This window comes from Solanum verrucosum, unplaced genomic scaffold (genome assembly GCF_900185275.1).
Source record: "Solanum verrucosum unplaced genomic scaffold, falcon-dt-bn FXZP01000261.1, whole genome shotgun sequence".
Taxonomy (NCBI): domain Eukaryota; kingdom Viridiplantae; phylum Streptophyta; class Magnoliopsida; order Solanales; family Solanaceae; genus Solanum; species Solanum verrucosum.
This window is the reverse complement of record NW_026019969.1, coordinates 3,467,266-3,488,888: the sequence shown is the minus strand read 5'-3', so window position 1 is coordinate 3,488,888 and position 21,623 is coordinate 3,467,266. Positions and strand designations below refer to the sequence as shown.

Genomic DNA, 21,623 nt, shown 5'->3' with positions numbered 1-21,623 from the left:
TACATGGATAACTTAATACACCATATGTGGTCTTATCTAATACCAAGGATACCTAGGGATTACTAATACCATGTTTAATAAGCCTTGGATAAAGCAACAAAATGACTGAACTGCCCCTCAATTTCTTTATGCAGTTTTCAGAATTGGTAAAGAAACACAGGATGCCCCTCAACTAAATTTATCATTAATTTTTTTTGACATGACAAAATAAATTATTTTTTATATTATATTCATATTTAAAATAATAAATAAATAGTGAATGCAGCATATCAATGGCTGTCAGAGTCGTCACTAATCCAGTATTGAATTACGTCCCAATTTAATTACTGAAACTGGCCAGGACAGTAATAAAATTGGCTTGCAATTTAATATTAATGGCCTTGGCTAGCAATATTACGCCCCATTTTATTCAGGTAAGGTACTGTTCTTGCCAGTTTGAATCAGGATAATTTAGATCCGATTATAAACTTCAATTTGTCGAATTTAGTTTAGTAGTTAAACTCTATTAGTGTTTATATGATATTAAAAATAATTTATTTTATCATATTAAATTTTTTTAATGCTAAATTTAGTCAAGTGATTTTATTGATACAAAGATTAAAGTTGAGTGATTTTATTGATACAAAACAAATTTTAATAACTTTGTTAGATAAATTCCCCAAATTGAGTGACCTTTTGAGATATTAACTCTTAAAAATGTGATGTATCACTTAAATAATGTCAAAACCATCCAATACAATTATTGGGGACTATAACAATTCATTTCTCCAAATAGTCATAGTTGAGGGGATAGGATAATGTGATGAGTAATATTGGCCAATGGAATGCACGGAAGCTTACCAACGAAATGAACATGAAAATATGTCATAATATGTCATAATGCTATACATAAAATAAAAAACCACATAATAATTCAAGGGTATAATTGAAAATTAAATAAGCTTCTTGTAGAGTCTTAAACCACACACAAGATTAGGTTGGAAATAATGAACCAAACACTTGATAAAAAATAATCACTGCATTGATAATCCCTAGATTACTAATCCCTGCATTGTTAATCCCTGCATTACTAATCCCTGCATTACTAATCCCTGCATTATCACTCTTTCTACCAAACGACCCCTTAGTCTCCTGATATTCCATCTGTCCACTTTTAATTGTCATGTTGAATATAATATTTAAAAACTATACGAAAAGTATTATAAACTTTATTTTTTTTTGCATATTAATATGATGAAAAAATACTTCGTAAAAATATCAGTCAAAGTGATTATCGTTTAACTCTTAAAAAGAAACTATCACAATTAAAAGAGGTCAAAGACCGTATATACCACTTTCCATTTTAGAGTACAATATATTGTACTCTAGTAACTAATTTGGATCTATCATCTATCTTTTGTTTTACTGCTTTAATGCCTTTTGTCATACTATTTACTTGTCAAATATTTTTTAATTTAATTTCTAATTTTACTTACTATTTATTATATTTTTAATTTATTAATATTAAATTAATGTATTTGAAATATATAGTGAGTAAAATATATTAGAAACCTTAACAATTAATAGAAGTAAAATAATATACTCATTATATTAATTATTATTGCAATGTAGTGTGTTAGTCACGTGTTACACATTGATACCTACTCTTCAAAGGTTTGGACTATTTTGAATAGTTTGGTATGAGATATATGAAAATAATACATATATCAGTTTTGATGTTTTTTAATTCCTTATTTGGTAGTGTTCTTAGTTTATGCGTAACTGATACATGCTTTTTATATACAACAAAGCAATGACACTAATAATTCGGATTACGAGATTTAAATAAATCTATCTTTGATTGTTAATATTTCGTACATCTTTTAAAAATTTTGAATTGTCAATTATTGTGACTTATAGTATTTTTTACATAGTTTATAAATATATATATATATATATATATATATATATATATATAAATTTCATTGTAAAAAATTTGAAAATTTAATGCATAAATCACTGATCAAATTTAAATTATTTGACTTTTGGAAAACGAAAAATCCATATAAATTGAGACATAGGGATAGACTTTTGTAGTGTACGACTAAATGAATACTTATAATGTGTAACACTTGCTTGTTTAATTGTTTGTTAGCCAATTGAAATTGGATGGGAATGTTTTGTTTGTTTGTTTGGGAGTATTTTTTTTATATCACAAATTTTGAGATGATGTTTTTTCGAATCTCGTGACTGTAAAATATTTCGTTCATTATTTTTTAAAATTAATATTATAATTTCTTTGCTATAATTTTAGTAGGCGTTTGATCATGTGATATCACATCATGATATGAAACTGTGAGATGAAATTAATATTTGGACGTGCAATTTCACGCTGATGAAATCATGAGATGGAATCTCATATTCTTCAAAAAGTATGATTTTGGAAATTCCATGTCAAGATTTGAGATTTTTAAATATAAAAATTGATCCATAAGTTTATATTTTGTTAAAACAAATTCACTTTTATATCTACTAGCCATTTATTTCGTATGAAAATAAAATTTATAATCCTATCATTATTTTTTAAAATTTATTATTACTTTATATCAATTCTTACTTTATCATTTATATTCATCAAATTTATTTATCAACCAAATTTATTACTACTACTTTAATGTTTAATTAATAAATAATTTCTTATCTATATTGAGAGACCAAGACAAACCACAATGACGTTGTAATAATTTATTATGCAGTTTTATAATTTTTCTTATTATGCAGTTTTATAATTTTTTGTTTATTTGATAAGATTGAATAAATAACTGGGACTATTTTACTAGTTTTACAACTTATGTGATTCTTATATTTATGAAAAAATATTCAATACAAAAACTCTAAATCAAATGTTCAAACAAAACTTCAACTCTATATTATAACTAAAAAATTTAAGGCCCATAATATGGGCCCAATATAATTTCACATATTTTGTTGGAAAAATTACATAAATTCACAACTTAAGATATCATAATCTCCTCTCGGATATATCTTTATTCCCTCTCGGATACATCAATCCCCTCTCAGATATATACATATCTCCTCTTGGATACATCCTTTCCATGAAGTAATATATATCATTTGCAATGAAAAATTCGAGATTTGTGTAATTGAGAAAACTCATGGGATAGGATATAATTAGCCTCCAAAAATATGAGATTTCTATACTTTATAATATATATATTTTTCAGTAAACAACTTCAATATATTACTTAATAATCTTTTTCAAATGTGTATACGACTTAAATGCGTCATTTACAACCCAAATTGAGAAAGTTGAATTCCATAAAAATTCTATGCAACAAGGAAAAAGAGAATTGCAATAGATTATGAGTTAAAACATTTCGTGTTTGAGGAATATATCAAATGTTGATATCTTTGAAAAAGTTCATCGATCTTCATATATTTTCACAAGTGGTATTTATTTTCTACAATGTTATCATCTTCTTTTGTAATATTTGCACCATAAGCTTTGCATCTGATAAAATATTAATCATCGATCAACCAATTTGTATAGATCGATTCAAAGCCTTTCAAATTTCTACTGCTTCAACTTAAGTATAATGTGTTTGTAGTTTGTTTTGTCGATGAATTTTGTGATACATTTTATTATTGTCTTTGATAATAGAAATACTTCTATTTATTTTGATACTAATATTGAAAATATTTATTAAAAAATTGATTTTTAACTTCCACAACAATTAAAACAATCATGAAATCAATTTTATTTCTATATACAATAACAAATATCATAATGTTATATTCTAAATATTACTCCCTCCGTTACACAAAGAGTGACCTAGTTTGACTTGGCACATAGTTTAAGAAAATAAAGAAGACTTTTGAATCTTGTGGCCCTAAATTAAAGTTATGTCAAATGTACAAAATTGCCCTTTAATCTTGTGGTCTTAAACATGCCACGTGGAAAGTTGAAAGTAAAATGTTACCAAAAAATGAAAGAGGTCATTCTTTTTGAAACAAACTAAAAAGAAAAGAAGATCATTCTTTTTTAAACGGAGGGAGTAAGAGTCTTTATTAAAAAAAAATGATTTCTAACTCCACAAAAAAAAAACAATCATGAAAGCAATTTTTTTTCTATATACGATAACAATTATCGTAACATTATACTCTAAATTACATTAATAATTTTTTTGATACTACACTCTAAATATCATGCCATAAAAGAAAATACTAAATCTTATCCCCACAAAATAACCTATATACTTGTTTTAGTTTTTTCCCCTCTATATTTCTCAAGTCCTTTTCTATTGACATTTTCATTTTTTGTTTTCTTTATTTTTAACTACTCATTTTTCTTTAGTTTGTATTTTAATATTTCTTAGAGTTTAAATATTAAATTTTTTCTTGTCAAATTTTCCCTGTTAAATAGTTTATCATATTTGATATTAATAAAATATCCTATATAGAAATGAAAAATTTATATTTTTTTAATCTTTTGATGAATGTATTATCAAATTATTAATTTTTTAATAGTCAAACATTGTTCATTCTTTTAGTCACAAAATTTAATATTTCTTCAAATTAATTAAAAAATATTGATACCTCGTTTAAAGACTATTTTAATAATCAAGATACGAATTTAGTGGTCATATTATGCAATATAATATTAAAAATATGTTTACGCAATAATCCTTTAAAGTATTTTTAGGAATAAAATATTAACTATTCAAATACATTTTATTTTAAATTAGTTCAAATTTTTCTTTCAAAAATATGTCAAAACAAGCTTAGCATTTATTATTGTTTGTAAAAGTTAACCAATAGAAACTCTTCATTTTAAGAAAATTACAAAAATATCTTTATGGGCCAATTTCAAAAGTAAAAATATGTATGGATTCTTCTAGATTTTTATTTTGGCCATTAATTATATAATTATTATTTTATCCTTAAATAATATTAAAATTACTAAAATACCATTAATTGTCCTTCTCATGACTCTTCTATATAATAAAATTTCATACAATAATTTCATATTGAATGGCCCTTTGTATAATTTCTTCTCCAACCAAACACATAAATCAATTATAAGATTGCGTTTCATACTTTTCTTCTAGCAGGGTCCGAAGATAAAACTTTTAATATTGGTTGTTGTCTGCAAATACTACGTATATAATTACCAGCATCTCCGCTTTCTCTGCTCTGATATAAGTTGAAATTCTCAAAGTTGAGAGTAAAGTATAAGTAAAATGTCAGAGATTGCCTCCTCTTCTAGGATCACTCTCTTCATTTATTCAATGCCTTGGAAGAAGAGGAGTGGCAAACAAAGAGAGCACTTGGCATTGGCTCATTTATTCATTATATTAAAAATATTTATTCAATAAGACAAATTCAGTTTTAAAAATCAAAAAATAATCCACTCTTTTATATCTATTTTATCCTTGCTATTTAATATTTGATACATTTCTCAATACACTAAATAATATTATTCTTATTATTTATTATTTTTAAGATGTATATCAAGTCAATAATGAACAACTATTATTGGACATATGAATATTTATTTATTCATTACATTAAAATAAAGGTGACCACCCCTTTTTCGTACAAAATAAATAAATCGCATTCTAAGTGTAATATTTATCTAGTCATTAAAATGAAGGTGACCACCCCTTTCTCCAGTACAAAATAAATAAATTGCATTCTAAGTGTGCTCAGTAGGAGGGAAAATATTTTTCATCCATTTTTTTTTAAAAGATAAATTATTTTTTTAATATTTAGTAAGCAAGTAAAATTATATTATTTTTAAAGTATTTATACGTAATCTAATGTTTCGTTCATCCATTTTTATTTGTTTAATATATTAAAAACAGTTATTCGACAAATTATTATTTTATGTGTATTAAAGTTTCAATGATTTTTCAAATATTGACCAAACTAAATAATACTCATTATGTTTCAATTTATGTGATTTTATTATTTTTCGAAAGTTAAACTATTTAAATTTAATCAAAAATTTACGCGTGGAATCTTCAAATTTTTTGAAATAAAATTTAGATATTTGTAAACAAAGTAAAAAGTATTATAAGCCAATAAACTTATTTAAATTTTATAATTTAAAAAGTGTAATATAAAATGAAACGGAGAGAATATAATATGAGTGTATTATATAAGTTGTGCATGAGAGAAACGTTTTCGGTGTTCTTCCTCCTTCTTCTTCTTCTTGGTCTTCGTTTCCTCTCAAAAATGGCGGACGAATTAGAAACTCCGCTGATAAATAAAAAAGATTACTACGAGAATTGTCCGGGTTGTAAAGTAGATCTACATAAAGCGGGTCAAACGGGTTTACCCATTAAGGAGCTCTTCACTGTATGGGTTGTCATCCTTAGCGCAGGTAACCCATCAATTTCATATACCGCTACTTTTTTCTATCGTCTTTTCCGGTGAATTCTCAGGAAGAAAAATGCCCAAACTTTTACGAGCCATGTGCTCTTTCCGTTCCGTATACGGCGGCTTTAGTTTTTATTACGTTTGGATTAACGTATTTCAGGTGCTCTTAACTCACTTTTTGGTAATTTTATAGTGTTTATGAAATAAAAAGTGCCTTATAATCACTTGTTTTTAAAGCTAAATTAAGCCAAAAATACTAAATTCTTTTTGATTTATAAGTCATAAGGAGCCAATAAATAGAAGCTATAGTTTGATATTTTCTTCCAATTTAGTAAATTTAACCTTATTTTTCCTCTTAAAAAATATTGTGCATACTTTTTAGTTTGAAGCAAGTCAACTTTATTCTTGAATTACTAAAGTAAAATTTATTTTGGGATAATTTTTTTTTAAAGCTAATATTAAGTCAACTTATTTTTTTGAAGCTAAAGTAATAAATGGGACGGAAAGAGTAATTAAGAAGGTACTCCATTACTTTTTTTTAAAATTTTTTTTTACCATTATTTAGATAAGTAGGTTTGTATGTATTGTACTATTTTTAAAATCATTTTCAGGTGTGATGGATTTTTCACAATAAACAAAGGAAAAATTATTGAAATGCACGTCTCTTATTTCCCTTATTTCCAATATCCCTTTCTATTTCTAAAAAAACCTCTAAAATTCCTTATTTCTTTAATGTGTTTGAGCTATATATTATGTATCCGATTTAATTTATAATGTATCCGAGCTAGTTTTTAATATATCCGATTTATGTTATAATGTATCCGAGATACTTTTTAATGTATCCGAGCTACATATTATGTATCCGGTTTGTGTTACTTTTTAAGGAATTAATGTAATTACAAACTAAAGAGGGATAGATTGTAATTTTATATTAAAACTATGTAAAATTTACCCATAAATAAATGAGTTTTTTTAATTTATTTTATAATTTTTGGTATCATGTAGGTAAGAAAAAATAGTATAGTTCCCGAGAACAGCATTTATATTGGAGGGACTATTTTTTCTTTTGGTAATAACTATAGTGTTTGGATTAAATTTTGCATACCTTGATAAATTTCACGAGAATCATATGAATTTCCACTAATAATACGTATATTTCACCAAGTGATAGATTATATTGCTCGAATTTTTTAAAATTTTTACTTGGCATCGAATTCTTAAAGAATGCACCAAAATTCTACTTCACATCGAATTCTTAAAGAATAGTACATTTTCAAAAGGTCGTATCATCTGTATTATTTAGAAAATCCCTATTATTTATTCCTTTTAGTTAGGGTTCAATAATGATATATATTATATTCCTTATAGAGATGAACACCTCTGAAAAAGACTATTCTATCAAATTGTGGAACTTTATATGACTTCTCTAATTATTTATTATATTTAATTAAAGTTTATCCCTCAAAATATTTATTAAAATCAAATAAATTAACCAAAACAGGTAAAGTGTGAATAAAATAATACTAGTAGCAATTAGGAGTGGCAAATTGCTGGATTGAAAACGAGTTAAACAAAATAAAGATGAAATATTGATGATATAAATATCCATTTTTTTAGCGGATAATATCCATATTTGATCCATTTTTAAAAGTTGATTATCCGACCCATATCTAATGGGTCAGATTGGATGGCAACTCATTTTTTAAAAACCAGTTTGCTAATGAAATAAGATGTTTAAATAATTGTTTGTAGGCAAAAATCTTAATGTAGAGTAGAATTTTGAGTTTGAGCTGGTTATATGAGAAAATATTAAGATCAGATCACTAATATTATGAAATAATTTTTTGTCTATTTTGATGGTGTTTGCCACTAATATTCAGCTGTCCCTTGGAAGTGCTTGTGTAAAACCTATATCTTTTTTAAGAAAAAAAAAATCTTTTTCATACAGGTGATGTCCAAGACAGCTTGTGCGTAACTTGACTAATTTTATGGAGTATGTGCTATCTCCATGAGTACATGTATCGCGTAACTCTATCCACCAAGCTTGGACAAATGGAAAGAAATCACTAATACTTAGTGTTTTTGCCCATATTACCTTTTAAAAGTTTTTCATTATACCCAAAAAAAAAAAAATGGATTAGCTTCTTGGAGCTTTTCTTTGTATGTCTAATCATAAGTTAAATAGTTATTGCTACAAGCCTTTTCAGATGATCTTTCGTTTGATTTTATCTATTGATATTCAGACTGATATTTTTTTCTACTTTTTTTCATGGGATTCAACTCTTCAGCACTTCCAATATCATCTCTCTTTCCATTTGTTTATTTCATGGTAAGATCACTCAACTCTTGCTATATTACGACAATTCATTACCTCCTAACTTTTGCATCCTGTACAGATAAAGGACTTTCACATTGCAAAGAGAGAGGAAGATATTAGTACATATGCAGGTTATGTAGGTAAAGCTTATTTCATGCCATAATTTGTATGTTGAGATATATGATTATATAAAAAACTGTCCAAGTTCGAATAAATCCTAATCTTTTTCCTGAAAATACTGAAGGTTCTGCATTTATGCTTGGAAGAGCTTTGACATCTGTCTTTTGGGGAACAGTGGCTGATCGATATGGACGAAAACCAGTTATAGTTTTCGGCACTTTTGTAGTGTACGACTAATCTTAATTCAAATGTTCTCTTTTATCCTTCACTTAAATATCAACAAGTTTATAGCTTTTGCTTTAATTGTGCTTCAGGGTTATTTTCAATACTCTCTTTGGTCTTAGTGTCAACTTTTGGATGGCAGTCATTACACGGTTTCTTCTCGGTTTCTTAAATGGTTTGATGGGACCAATAAGGGTATGCTATCGGTTTAGTTCCATCTTATGATTCAGAACTGCATCCTCTGCTATTCTATTAAGATACTTACCTTCCATTCTTAGGCATATGCTGCGGAAATTTTTCGTGAAGAATATCAAGCAATGGGAATGTCAACGGTAATATGCCCTTAGTTTTCAGTTTTTCAAATGATTTCTAACAAATGAGAGTATTGCAACAATTTTAGAGTGACAAAAGAAATGGCAAGAATGCATTTTTGTATCACCATTTGGACAGTGGATTTTAGGGAATTTATTTTTATTATGTTTTTGTATTGTTTCAGATTAGTAGTGCATGGGGTATTGGATTGATTATTGGCCCAGCTATAGGAGGCTTCTTTGCTCAGGTATTTTCTTTTCCTTTTTGTATTCCTTTTTCTTAGCTATAAAATCTTATTAGTCGTTTTAAGAGAAATTTCTTAGCCTTAAATCCCTAATCTTTCTACTTATAAGTTCTTAGCAAGAGAAATGAAGACCATTTTGAGAAAATTTCCATTAGCATATATTCTCTAAATGTCCGCTTTTACCATAGCCTGCAGAGAAATATCCGGCTGTATTCTCAAAGGATTCTATATTTGGGAGGTATTCTGTCTTCTTTCTTTTCATAATTGTGTATATTCTTCTGTTGCTTGAATTGCTCCTCGAGATCCAACGTATGATTTTTTTCTGCAGATTTCCCTACTTCTTGCCTTGCTTATGCATATCACTGTTTTCCTTGGTCGTGGGTATTGCGTCATTTTGGCTGCCGGTAAATTTATATGATTGTGTTGATGACTTTTGCGTCTATGGCACATGTTGTTTCTGTCAAATCTTGTTTGCAGTCATATAATATTTCACCTCCGGAGCAAACTTGAAATTCACATAAACTTTTAATGGACAATCATTACATACTATTTCAGATACCCATATTACTTTAATTTCCAATGTTCCTGAGAATGAGAATCGTTTAGCCATCATTTGACATTTAATATTTCAAGTTGTTTTTGAGCTTCTGTACATTCGTGAGGCGGGTGGGAAGGGCTTGTTCTAGTTGAAGTTCTAGTTCTGATTTAAACTTACCCCAAGACATATCGTGGTTTGTCTTAGTTTCTTTTTTTTTTGGTCAATAGTATAGCTTTCATTTCATAAAACCAAACTTTGTACAAGTATAGCATCAGTACCCTAGACAAGCTACTCTTACAATCAATCCTGCTAGTTTCACTAAACTAATACAAAAAAAACAAGAAACTTTATAATCTTCAAAAGGGATATCTTGGCAGCATCTGTAAGCATTCCCTCCATGTTGAATTGTTCCTTCCTCTAATATGTATATGCATCACTATATCTTTTATGATCTGTTCAGAAGAGAATGGTCGTTTTTTAAAACGAATGTAATTTCTAGCTGTCCACAGCTTATTCACAACCATCGCAAACGCACAACTTGTGATTTCAGCAACACCACCTCTTCTTCTTGCAATCTGGCTCATCCAATTCACTTCAGTCTCCCAGTCTTGTATTTGTCTGCTGTGTCCCAACCATAGTAGCATACAATTCCATATCTTTTTGGTCACACTACATTCAAAGAATAAATGTGAGAGTGTTTCTAAATGTTGGCTACAGAAGACACAATCAGGGGGGACACTGATTCCAAATTTCTGCAATCTCTCAACTGTTGCTAGTCGTTTCTGTATATCCAACCATAGAATGAATTTATATCTAGGATGTATCTTTGGATGTAATGCAAGATGTTTCCAAGTTACTTTGGGATGAACATGCATTAAATTTACATACATCTTTTGGATTGAAAATCGATCCCCAAGTTGGGCTTTACCAAGTTGTTGTTGAATTGTCCCATGGCTGCCTAGTCTTAGTTTCTTTTTCTTGTTGGTTTTGGGAGCCTACAACATGTTGAAAGAGCGCAAACTAAGGCTTAACTGGTGAAGTTGAGGATTTAGTCAATAGTTACTTTTTCTGCTTCTAAATATGTGGCGTGTGTTGTGTCGGATAAGGAGTTGTGGTAATAGGGTGTATCTCTGGTGTTTCCGTGTTAAGAAAACTCTTAAATATAATGGACTCATTTCTTCATCTTACCTACAATATATAGATTTCTGAATTTCTCGAGCCACTTTAATCCTTAACCCGTGCGTCTTCATTTCTATTTTCATATAGTAGTCATCCTTAAAGCTCATGGATTGCAGGAAACATTACACAATCATGATTCAAGAATGCCGCCTCAAAGTTCGTACAAGGCTCTGGAGGCTGCATCTGATACGAAAGAAGGAAACGAATCAACCCCCACAAAAAGCCTTTTCAAGAACTGGCCATTGATGTCGGCTATCATCTTATACTGTGTCTTCGCTCTTCATGATATGGCTTACTCAGAGGTATATCTTATTTCTAACCCAAATTAAGTCACTTTAGGTGTAGGATACAATCACATCAAGATTATGTAGGCATCTTCTACTATAAAAAAGAAAAGCTATGCATATCTCTGGTATGACATCGGTTGGTTGCATGTTGTCATGTGATGACTTTATTGGAAATAGATTGTGTTAGATATTCCTAGAGGACGAAGTCGATTTATGTTATATGCTGATATGTGCCGGATTGCTTTCTTTTGCATAAAGCCTAGGTTCATTGGCTATCGGAAGCTGAATAAACGTTTTACTTACTCTTATCGCAGATATTCTCATTATGGGCTGTGACCCCCAGAAAATTTGGAGGCTTAAATTATTCAACTGTTGATGTTGGTGAAGTACTATCAATATCGGGTACATGCCAATTTTCTAGTAATTTATATTCTTTTTCAGATAGACGAACCTTTGCTTGCCATTCTTTTTCCAACTAATCTCTTGTTTTTCTTTCGTCATCTCTGATGTGATTAGGAAGAAACACTTGGTGTACTCACATAGTCAAAATTACCATCTGTTAAGGAATAAGGTATTTTAATCTATAATATCAAACTTACGATCTTTTTCAAAATCAAACTTAATAAATGAAACAGTAAAGGAGGTGCAGAATGTGCTGTATGAAGCCATAAACTATGAATTTAACGTAAAACTTAACAAAATAATGTGAGCAGTCCCTTTGGTTTACTAATATCAGTCACACAGGCTGATGTAGTCAATGGTCATTGCCTTCGAGTCTCAGTCCCACATTCATCCCTATAGATTTTGTAACCGCTAGAATTCTTTGATTATGCATCAAAGTTTAAAAGAAAGGAATTTGCGTAATGTATTGCACCACAGTAACATCTGATCCATCAAATGCATCTGAAGTACATAGATTAGTTAGAATTCAGAAGTACGACTTACTCATATTTTAGATTTACGACTACTTTTTTTTTCTAGATTTATGATTACAGGTAGTAAAGTTCCATGATAGTTTAGAATAACGTTAGCTCCTCTCTCTGTTTATGCCTCCTTTTGGAAGATTTTTTCGATATCAATGTCTTTTTACTTAAAATCAATCTTCATAGTTATCAGTTATTTTTGCTAATATATTTCTCGGATGGTATTTGGATTACTTAAAAGTTAAAATTAGTTAGATATTGCATACTGAAATCATTGTGGCGTTTCAGGATGCGGCCTACTAGTCTTTCAACTAACTCTGTATCCATTGGTTGAGAGGTATTTTGGTCCTATTGTCATTGCTCGAATTGCAGGAGTAAGCACTTGATTTGTAAAATATGTTAAACTCCTGAATTCTCTCCGGACTTACAGAAAATCTATAAGTTACTTATAATACCGTGATATGATCAGGTTTTGTCAATTCCCTTGTTGGCGTGTTACCCTTATATTGCTATGCTCTCTGGGACTGCTCTCTCTGTGGCGATAAATTTTGCATCCTTGTTGAAGAATGCTTTATCTGTAAGTGCTTTTTCTTACCAGTCGATCCATTTTTGCTACCAAGTATCCTTGTGCACGCACATACAACATGCAAAACCAATACCTAGATGATGAATGTGCAAGGCCTCTCTTTTGAGCAATCTCTCTATCACGAAAAGATATGTTAGCTAATAGGAGTCCGTTGTTAGAAAATGAACTATATTCTACATACGAATATTGAAATTTATGATCTAAAATTCTAACATTTGACTTCAAATTGCCTCCAGATCTGTATCATAACAGGGTTGTTCATATTGCAAAACAAATCAGTGGTAAATTCTTCTTTGCTCTCTCCTTTTAAAGCTATATCTTGTAATTGTCAATTGGTTCACGTGGTCGTGGTGTGATATCAAATAATTTATAACCACAGGACCAGCGACAACGTGGAGCTGCTAATGGACTAGCCATGACATCTCAGTCATTTTTCAAAGCTATAGGTCCAGCAGGGGCAGGAGTACTGTGAGTTCACTTTGTTTTTCTTTAGAACTAGGAACGCAAATCTCTTTTCTTTCAGCTAAAACTGTCGTCTTTTCTTGATTTGTGTAGCTTTTCTTGGGCACAAAAAAGGCTTGACGCTCCCATTCTTCCAGGTAATGACCAAATAACTAAGTTCAGTTGAACTCGTAGCACATACATTGCATCCACCTATCCTCTCTCCGATGTTTATATACGTTTGTGTTCAACTCGAATGCAGGTGCTCAAGTAGTATTCTTTGTGCTGAATGTGATTGAAGCAATTGGTGTGTTGCTGACATTCAAACCATTCCTTGTTGAAACACAAAATACTAATTAACCAGAGGAGAACTTGTGATCTTGTTTTGAGCGCTTCACCCTAACGCGGGACTTTTCGGATCGAATTCGGATTTATTCAGGCTCCAATGTGGATACTAGACCCAAAAAAACACTATGTATCTCTTGAATAATTCATTTTTTCTGCTAGCAATTATTTTTAGGTTAGAGGTTTATTTTTTATGTTTGTGTGGGATGTGGAACTTCATTCATACACAAAAGTTCTAATGTAGTACATCAATGAAAGGAAAATTTACATATTTGCAAACTTGTAGGCATTTTGTCTCGTGGAAAATCAAACACATACTTTATCATATATTTGATATATATCATTTTTCGTCTAATAAATCAATTATTTATCAATAAAAATACATGCATTAAATAATTATATTACTATTTAATTCTTATATTATAATTTCATCGTTATAATATATTTGTTCAACCTCATAAGAGTCTTATATACAGAAAGTCACTCACAAAAGGGTACGCTTGGTTCGAAGAGAAGGAAAATACTTTTTTTAGAATAAATAGATTTTTTACTCATCTTCTAATATTTGATAGGTAAATAAAAACATTTTATTTTAGAAACATTTCTATGTAATCTAATAAAAACACTATCGGCCTTCGGGGATCAAGGATGGTGGGTGTGGCATGGTTAAAGGATGGGGGTTGCGATGTGTCAGTGGATGGAAGGAGATCATAAATTTGAAATACCATTTCTGAAATATTTTTCAATTTTTTTTAACCGATCAAACATAAAAAACATTAAAAATATTTTCGTCTATACCAAACACACAAGAATTCCGTTTCATATTCTCTTCTAGTAGGGTCCAGAGATACGCGTTTTGTACTACTTTGTTGTTAGAGTTAGTCTACAAAAATTGATTTTGTTTGTTTTTATTATATTTAATTATTTAGTTATTCATTGAATAAAATAATAAAGTGCTTTTGTTTGTTTGTTTTTATATAAACAAAGTCTTGTAGTCACTATTGGCGTCTTTGTGTTGTTTATTTTTATTTATTTCTCCTTTTGGAGTGATTGCCAAGTTTTAAATTTGGTTCATGTAGCAAACTTGTTTATGAACTCTTTCACATAACATAAATTATAGAAAAAATTACATTAAGAACTCATTTATATTAGTTGGTAAGCTTTAAGGGTTTTAAAATAATTTTATAAATAAATAATTATGTATTTGAATTGAAATAATGAAAATACTAGTAATACAAAATTAATGTATTTGATGAAAAGTGCTAATAAGTTTTTTTATGTCAAACTGATTAATATAGTTATAAAAGTTATTTGTTGATATTATAAAATATATTATCAAACTAAAAGTGTTTAAAACTAGTGCTTGCCTATAGATTTAGTTAAATTTTGAAAAATGAATTTTTAAAGTTATGTTTGAACATGCATTTTACTTGAAGAATTTAATTATTATTTTTTTGTGAATGGAGATTAAAAAAACATTTAAGTTTTTTTTTTTTGTAGGATGTCAAATTTCATGGACAATAATATTTTCAATTTTATTTTATTTTTTTGAAAAAAGAAATTACTTCCAAAATTTACGGTCAAATCGAGGTTAAGTTGATAATGATCAATTTATATAACTTTCAACTAATTTTAGCTTATAAGCATTTTAATTTGGTGATTATCAAATACACAGATAAATATTGAATTTTAAAATTTTACTTCTAAATATCAAATTATCAAAATTTTTGACTCAGTTCGATAATTTAATTTTACGATATTTTATGTTCAATTCTACTTAACACACACAAATAAATAATAGTTCAAATATCTAAATAAAATTTACGTTGTCATCGATATACTAAGCCAAATATAAACGTGTATATATATGCAACAGAAGAGAATAACCTTTCATTCATTCTTCATAAAAATAAATGGCGGGCGAATTAGAAACTCCGCTGATAAATAAGAAATATTACTACGAAAACTGTCCGGGTTGTAAAGTGGATCAACACAAGTCGGGTCAAACGGGTTTACCCATTAAGGAGCTCTTCACTATATGGATTGTCATCCTTGGTACAGGTAATTCATTAACGATTACATAAAATATGTTCGAATCAGTTTTCACGTTCCTCAACTAATATCAAGAAATATTTGTCACCTCTTATCAGCAATAAGTTTATCCATGATATTATGAGTGTAGAAGTTATAAATATTATTAAAAAAGACTTAAGTATACTTTTTGATGTGTATAACTGTATATACATATAAATATTTCGTGTTAAACATTGAGTTCAGTTGAACCCAATATTTATGGTCTATATCCACCACTTTGCATATATATATATATATATATATATATATACACTCCATATATTTTATTAAATGATATATATTTTTACTTTAATTTAACGTAAATACGGAGTACAAGTAAATTTTTATGGTAGATAGTGTGTTAAAAATTCCATTATTTTATTAGTAATATGTGGTGAAGGAAGTAAGCAGAAGTTTATCATGATTACCGTACAATTAATTCGTAGTAGCATGTGAATCAAATAATAAATGGGGAACCCCTATCAATTTAAAAATAAAATTTTGTTAGAATTTTCTCACTTTCTCTATTCAGGTAAATAAGTTTCTTGATATTAATTACCAAATAAGAGATGTGATAAGTAAGAACATTATTTCCTCCATCCACTTTTAATTGTCATAGTTTTTTTTAAAGTCAAACTATAAGAACTTTAACTAACATTTTCCAATGTATTTTTTATCATATTGATACGCAAAAAATTGTAATTTATAGTACTTTTCGTATAATTTTTGAATATCTAAATTTTTTGTTTAAAATATCAAATTAGTGTAACTTTAAAAATTGGTGACTTTTGAAAACCGCAGCATAACAATTAAAAAAGGATGGAGGAAGTATCTATTTTATGGGGAATAAGAAAATATTTTTCTTGGTAGTGTCGTTAGTAATGAATGATTTATGCAAAAGTCATACTCTCATCAAGGGCCAATGTAATTTTGGCTTAATCACCTATCTTAAAAAAAATAATTAAGTTATTAGCGATTCTTTCACGCATTATAACTCTATCAATGCTAACAATATTTTTGTTTTTATAACGTAATTTACACTAATGGACATTGAAATTTGAAGTTCAAGTGTATAATTATCTATGTTAACTTTTCAAGTCTGATAAGCATTTTATGATTTTTTGGTTAATTATCAGCACTTCCAATATCATCACTCTTTCCATTTCTTTATTTCATGGTAAGATCTCTCAATTCTTTTGGTCTATTACGTTCTTTCTTGTTGTTCAAGTCTTGTCGAATAAGTTTGGTGTAGTGGTAACTGGTAAGGTCTGCATACATTTTACGATTTCACTGGGTATGTTATTGTTGTACAGATAAAGGACTTTCACATTGCAAAGAGAGAGGAAGATATTAGTACATATGCAGGTTATGTAGGTAAAGCTTATTTCATGCCATCATAATTTGTATGTTGAGATATATGATCTTATAAAAGTCTGTCGAAATTCGAAGAAATACTTATGATCAATTTCCTGAAAATACTGAAGGTTCTGCATTTATGCTTGGAAGAGCTTTGACATCTGTTTTTTGGGGAGCAGTGGCTGATCGATATGGACGAAAACCAGTTATAGTTTTCGGCACTTTTGTAGTGTAAGATTAATCCTTATTGCAAATGTTCTTCATTCACTTAAATTATGTCAACAAGTTTATACTGCTTTTTTGGTTTCAGGGTTGTTTTCAATACTCTCTTTGGTCTTAGTGTCAACTTTTGGATGGCAATCACTACGCGATTTCTTCTTGGTTTTTTAAATGGTTTGATTGGACCAATAAAGGTATCCGATTGGCTTAATACTATCTTACATGAATTCAGTTCTGTATCAGCTATTCTTTTAAGATGCTTACCTTCCATGTTTAGGCATATGCTGCAGAAATCTTTCGTGAAGAATATCAAGCACTGGGAATGTCAACGGTAATATGTTATGCAAATGATTTCTAACAAACGAAAGGAATGCATTTCTGAATGACCATTTATAGAATGGATTTTATGTTTCAGATTAGTACTGCTTGGGGGATTGGATTGATTATTGGTCCAGCTTTAGGAGGCTTCCTTGCTCAGGTACTTTCCTTTGCATAGCTATATATGTCCTTATTTGTACTAGTTCATTAGCATGTATGCTCTAAATGTCCGCTTTGAACTCAGCCTGCAGAGAAATATCCAGACGTATTCTCAAAGGATTCTATATTTGGGAGGTATTCTGCCTTCTTTCTTTTCATAATTGTGTATCTTCTTATGTTGCTTGAATTGCTACTCGACTCCAATGTATGATATTTCTCTGCAGATTTCCCTACTTCCTGCCTTGCTTATGCATATCACTGTTTTCCTTGGCTGTGGGTATTGCTTCATTTTGGCTCCCGGTAAATCTACCTGATTACATCAATATTCGTTCTGTCAAATCTTGTTTGTAGTCATACAATTAGTATATTTCACCTCCTGCATGAACAAGGAATTGTGGTAATAGGGTGGTATTCGTCTTTAAAGCTCATGGATTTTGCAGGAAACATTACACAATCATGATTCAAGAATGCCGCCTCAAAGTTCATATGAGGCTCTGGAGGAGGCTGCATCTGATACAAAAGACGGAAATGAATCAGCCCCAAAAGAAAACCTTTTTAAGAACTGGCCATTGATGTCATCGATCATCTTATACTGTGTCTTTTCTCTTCATGATATGGCTTATACAGAGGTATACCATATCATTAAAACGTAGATCATGCTTGTTCTTTCATTCTTGTGGCACCAGAGACATCGTATAACTAATCCATTACATCATCCTATATCCTGTTTGCTTCTGCAGATCTTCTCATTATGGACTGTGAGCCCCAGAAAGTTTGGAGGCTTAAGTTATTCAACTGTCGATGTTGGTGAAGTACTATCGATCTCAGGTACATGCGAATTTTCTAGTAACTTACATTCTTTTGTAGATAAATGAACCTTGATTGTACTCACATAGTGATCAAGATTTCATTTTCATATTTTTAAAGCATCTGAGTTGTCTCCTGGCCTGTTTACATAGACTGAACTACAGCTAATACATTTCATTTTCATATTGTGATCGATAAGATGTTGCATAATGAAAATCATGATGGTGCATGTTTCAGGATTCGGCCTTCTAGTCTTTCAACTATCTCTATATCCATTGGTTGAGAAGTGTGTTGGCCCTATCGTCATTGCTCGAGTTGCAGGAGTAAGCACTTAAACTTGTAAAATACGTTCAACTCTTGCGTTCTATTGATCCAAGCTTACTGAAAATCTTGAAGCAACTTAAAATTCCCTGATATGATCAGGTTTTGTCCATTCTTGTGCTGACAAGTTACCCTTATATCGCCATGCTATCTGGGATCGCCCTCTCTGTCGCAATAAATTTTGCATCTGTGATCAAGAATGCTTTATCTGTAAGTGTTTTTTCTGGTTTCTGTAATTTTTCTTACCAACTAAGTATCTTTACCATTCATATGGAAGCAAAATTTCTATACTAATATTGAAATTTATGATCTCAAAATCTAACATTTGACTTCAAATTGTCTCCAGATATCTATCATAACAGGGTTGTTCATATTGCAAAACAAAGCAGTGGTAAATTCTTCTTTGCTCTCTCCTTTAAAAGCTACGTATATCTTGTAATTGTCGATTACAGAAGCATTATATCATCCATGCCATAGGTTTCACTTGTTTTTGGACTGATATTATATGATTCATAACCTCAGGACCAGCGACAGCGTGGAGCTGCTAATGGAATTGCTATGACAGCAATGTCAATTTTTAAAGCTATAGGTCCAGCAGGGGCAGGAGTACTGTGAGTTCACTTACTTTGTTATTCTTTAGAACTAGGAACGCGAATCTCTTTTTTTACAGCTAAAACTGTCGTCTTTTCTTGATTTGTGTAGTTTTTCTTGGGCACAAAAAAGGCTTGACGCTTCCATTCTTCCAGGTAATGACCAAATAACTGAATTCAGTTAAACTCATAGCACATATACATTGCATCCGCCTATGCTCTCTCGGATCATTTTTATATATGTTTGTGTTCAACTCGAATGCAGGTGATCAAGTGGTGTTCTTTGTGCTGAATGTGATTGAGGCAATTGGTGTGTTGCTGACATTCAAACCATTCCTTGTTGAAAAACAAAAAACTTGATGTGTCTCTCTTGAATGTCATTTTTTGTTATGTTTATGTAGGATGTGTAACTTCATTCATCCACTAGTTCTAATATAGTACATCGTAAAATTTACATATTTGAAAACTTCAGAATATTATAGGCATTTTGTACTTAGCTTTGTTGTAAGGGCTCCAATTAGCCCAACAAGGAAATCTAACTCCTCTTGTGTTTGATGACACTATTGGATAATCAAGGCATAATATTAAAAATATTCATGGACTCTTCAAGAATCGCGAATCATTCTTTTGAACCTCATCACTAGTGTAACATACCTATAGAGGGGCTGATGTGGTTGCAGATAAGGGTGGCAACGGAACCGGTAACGGAACTACCGGACCGGGACGTTCCGGAACCGGAACGGAACCGGGCACCACGGGCCGGAACCGAACCGGAACCGGGACGGACCGGAACCGGTAATTCCGGAAAAAAATACCCGAACCCGTCCCGGACCGGTAACGGACCGGTAACGGACCGGACCGGACCGGACCGGAAACCGGGTCCAACCGTTATAAATTATATTTTTTTATTAAAATTAAAAAATTAGGAATATTACACTTAAAAATTTATACTTTTAAAGTTTTAAATACAAACTTTCAAACTTTTAAAAGTATAAAAGTTTAAATTTCACAATTTAAAACTTTGAAAATTTAAATTCAAACTTTAAAACTATAAAAGTTTAAATTTCACCCTTTAAAAGTTTGAAAATTTAAATTCAAATTTCAAACTTTAAAACTATAAAAAGTTTAAATTTCACAATTCACACTTTAAAAGTTAGAAATTTTAAATTTGAATTATAAACTTTAAAACTATAAAATTATAAAAATTTAAATTTCACACTTTAAAGTTTAAATTTTAAAAGTTTGAAAATTTAAATTCAAACTTTAAAACTATAAAAGTTTAAATTTCACACTTTAAAAATTTGAAAATTTAAAACTTTAAAACTATAAAAGTTTAAATTTCACACATTAAAAGTTAAATTTAAACTTTTGAAGACAATAATAAAAAAAAAATTAAGGCGAATAGCCTATACTTTTATTAATATTAATTAAATAGTACAAGTTGAGTTACAAAATATTAGTAGAGTATTAAAAAATCTAATCTACACAGCCACCTTCTAGGAAGGGTTCTGTTTGAATTAGACCTCGAATTATTATACTCATACTAATAGACATTTAAATTTAATAGTTCATGCTACCAAGGAAATCTTTTTTTAAATCATTTAACATTTCTCTAGTAACATGCTCTGGAATTGGTTGATTAGCTAGTTCTTCCATTGCATCAATGCCATCATCACTAAAATCTAGCATTATTTCATCAACGTCATTTTCAAATTTGGTCGGTAGAGGTGGACGACCATAACTCCTTCTCTCGCCATTAATCCAATCTCTAAATAGTACGGATATCTCCAAGCTATCTGCTGCTAATGAATATCTATGCTCTCCAATTTGAAATCTTGCTGCACTAAAAGCGCCTTCCGAAGCTACTGAAGATGCTTGAATAGCT

At 29.9% G+C, this 21,623-nt stretch overlaps 2 protein-coding genes across 2 annotated transcripts; both read left to right on the top strand.

Annotated features, from left to right (window-relative positions):
* Nucleotides 1-6,164: 6,164 nt before the first annotated feature.
* Nucleotides 6,165-14,170, top strand: LOC125815408 (protein ZINC INDUCED FACILITATOR-LIKE 1-like). Its single transcript, XM_049494869.1, has 17 exons — nt 6,165-6,385; nt 8,670-8,710; nt 8,778-8,838; nt 8,943-9,045; nt 9,133-9,235; nt 9,319-9,372; nt 9,537-9,599; nt 9,785-9,834; nt 9,925-10,000; nt 11,430-11,615; nt 11,915-12,002; nt 12,812-12,897; nt 12,993-13,100; nt 13,346-13,390; nt 13,489-13,577; nt 13,665-13,708; nt 13,813-14,170. Exons 1-17 carry the CDS (start codon nt 6,172-6,174, stop codon nt 13,908-13,910), a joined length of 1,509 nt encoding a protein of 502 aa, XP_049350826.1. The 5' UTR covers nt 6,165-6,171; the 3' UTR covers nt 13,911-14,170.
* Nucleotides 14,171-15,808: 1,638 nt separating this feature from the next.
* LOC125815410 (protein ZINC INDUCED FACILITATOR-LIKE 1-like) lies at nt 15,809-20,127 on the top strand. The gene is made up of 17 exons (XM_049494871.1): nt 15,809-15,956; nt 17,105-17,145; nt 17,282-17,342; nt 17,453-17,555; nt 17,635-17,737; nt 17,821-17,874; nt 17,959-18,021; nt 18,106-18,155; nt 18,245-18,320; nt 18,461-18,649; nt 18,761-18,848; nt 19,065-19,150; nt 19,251-19,358; nt 19,495-19,539; nt 19,671-19,759; nt 19,851-19,894; nt 20,004-20,127. Exons 1-17 carry the CDS (start codon nt 15,809-15,811, stop codon nt 20,096-20,098), a joined length of 1,443 nt encoding a protein of 480 aa, XP_049350828.1. The 3' UTR covers nt 20,099-20,127.
* The last annotated feature ends 1,496 nt before the right edge of the window (nt 20,128-21,623 follow it).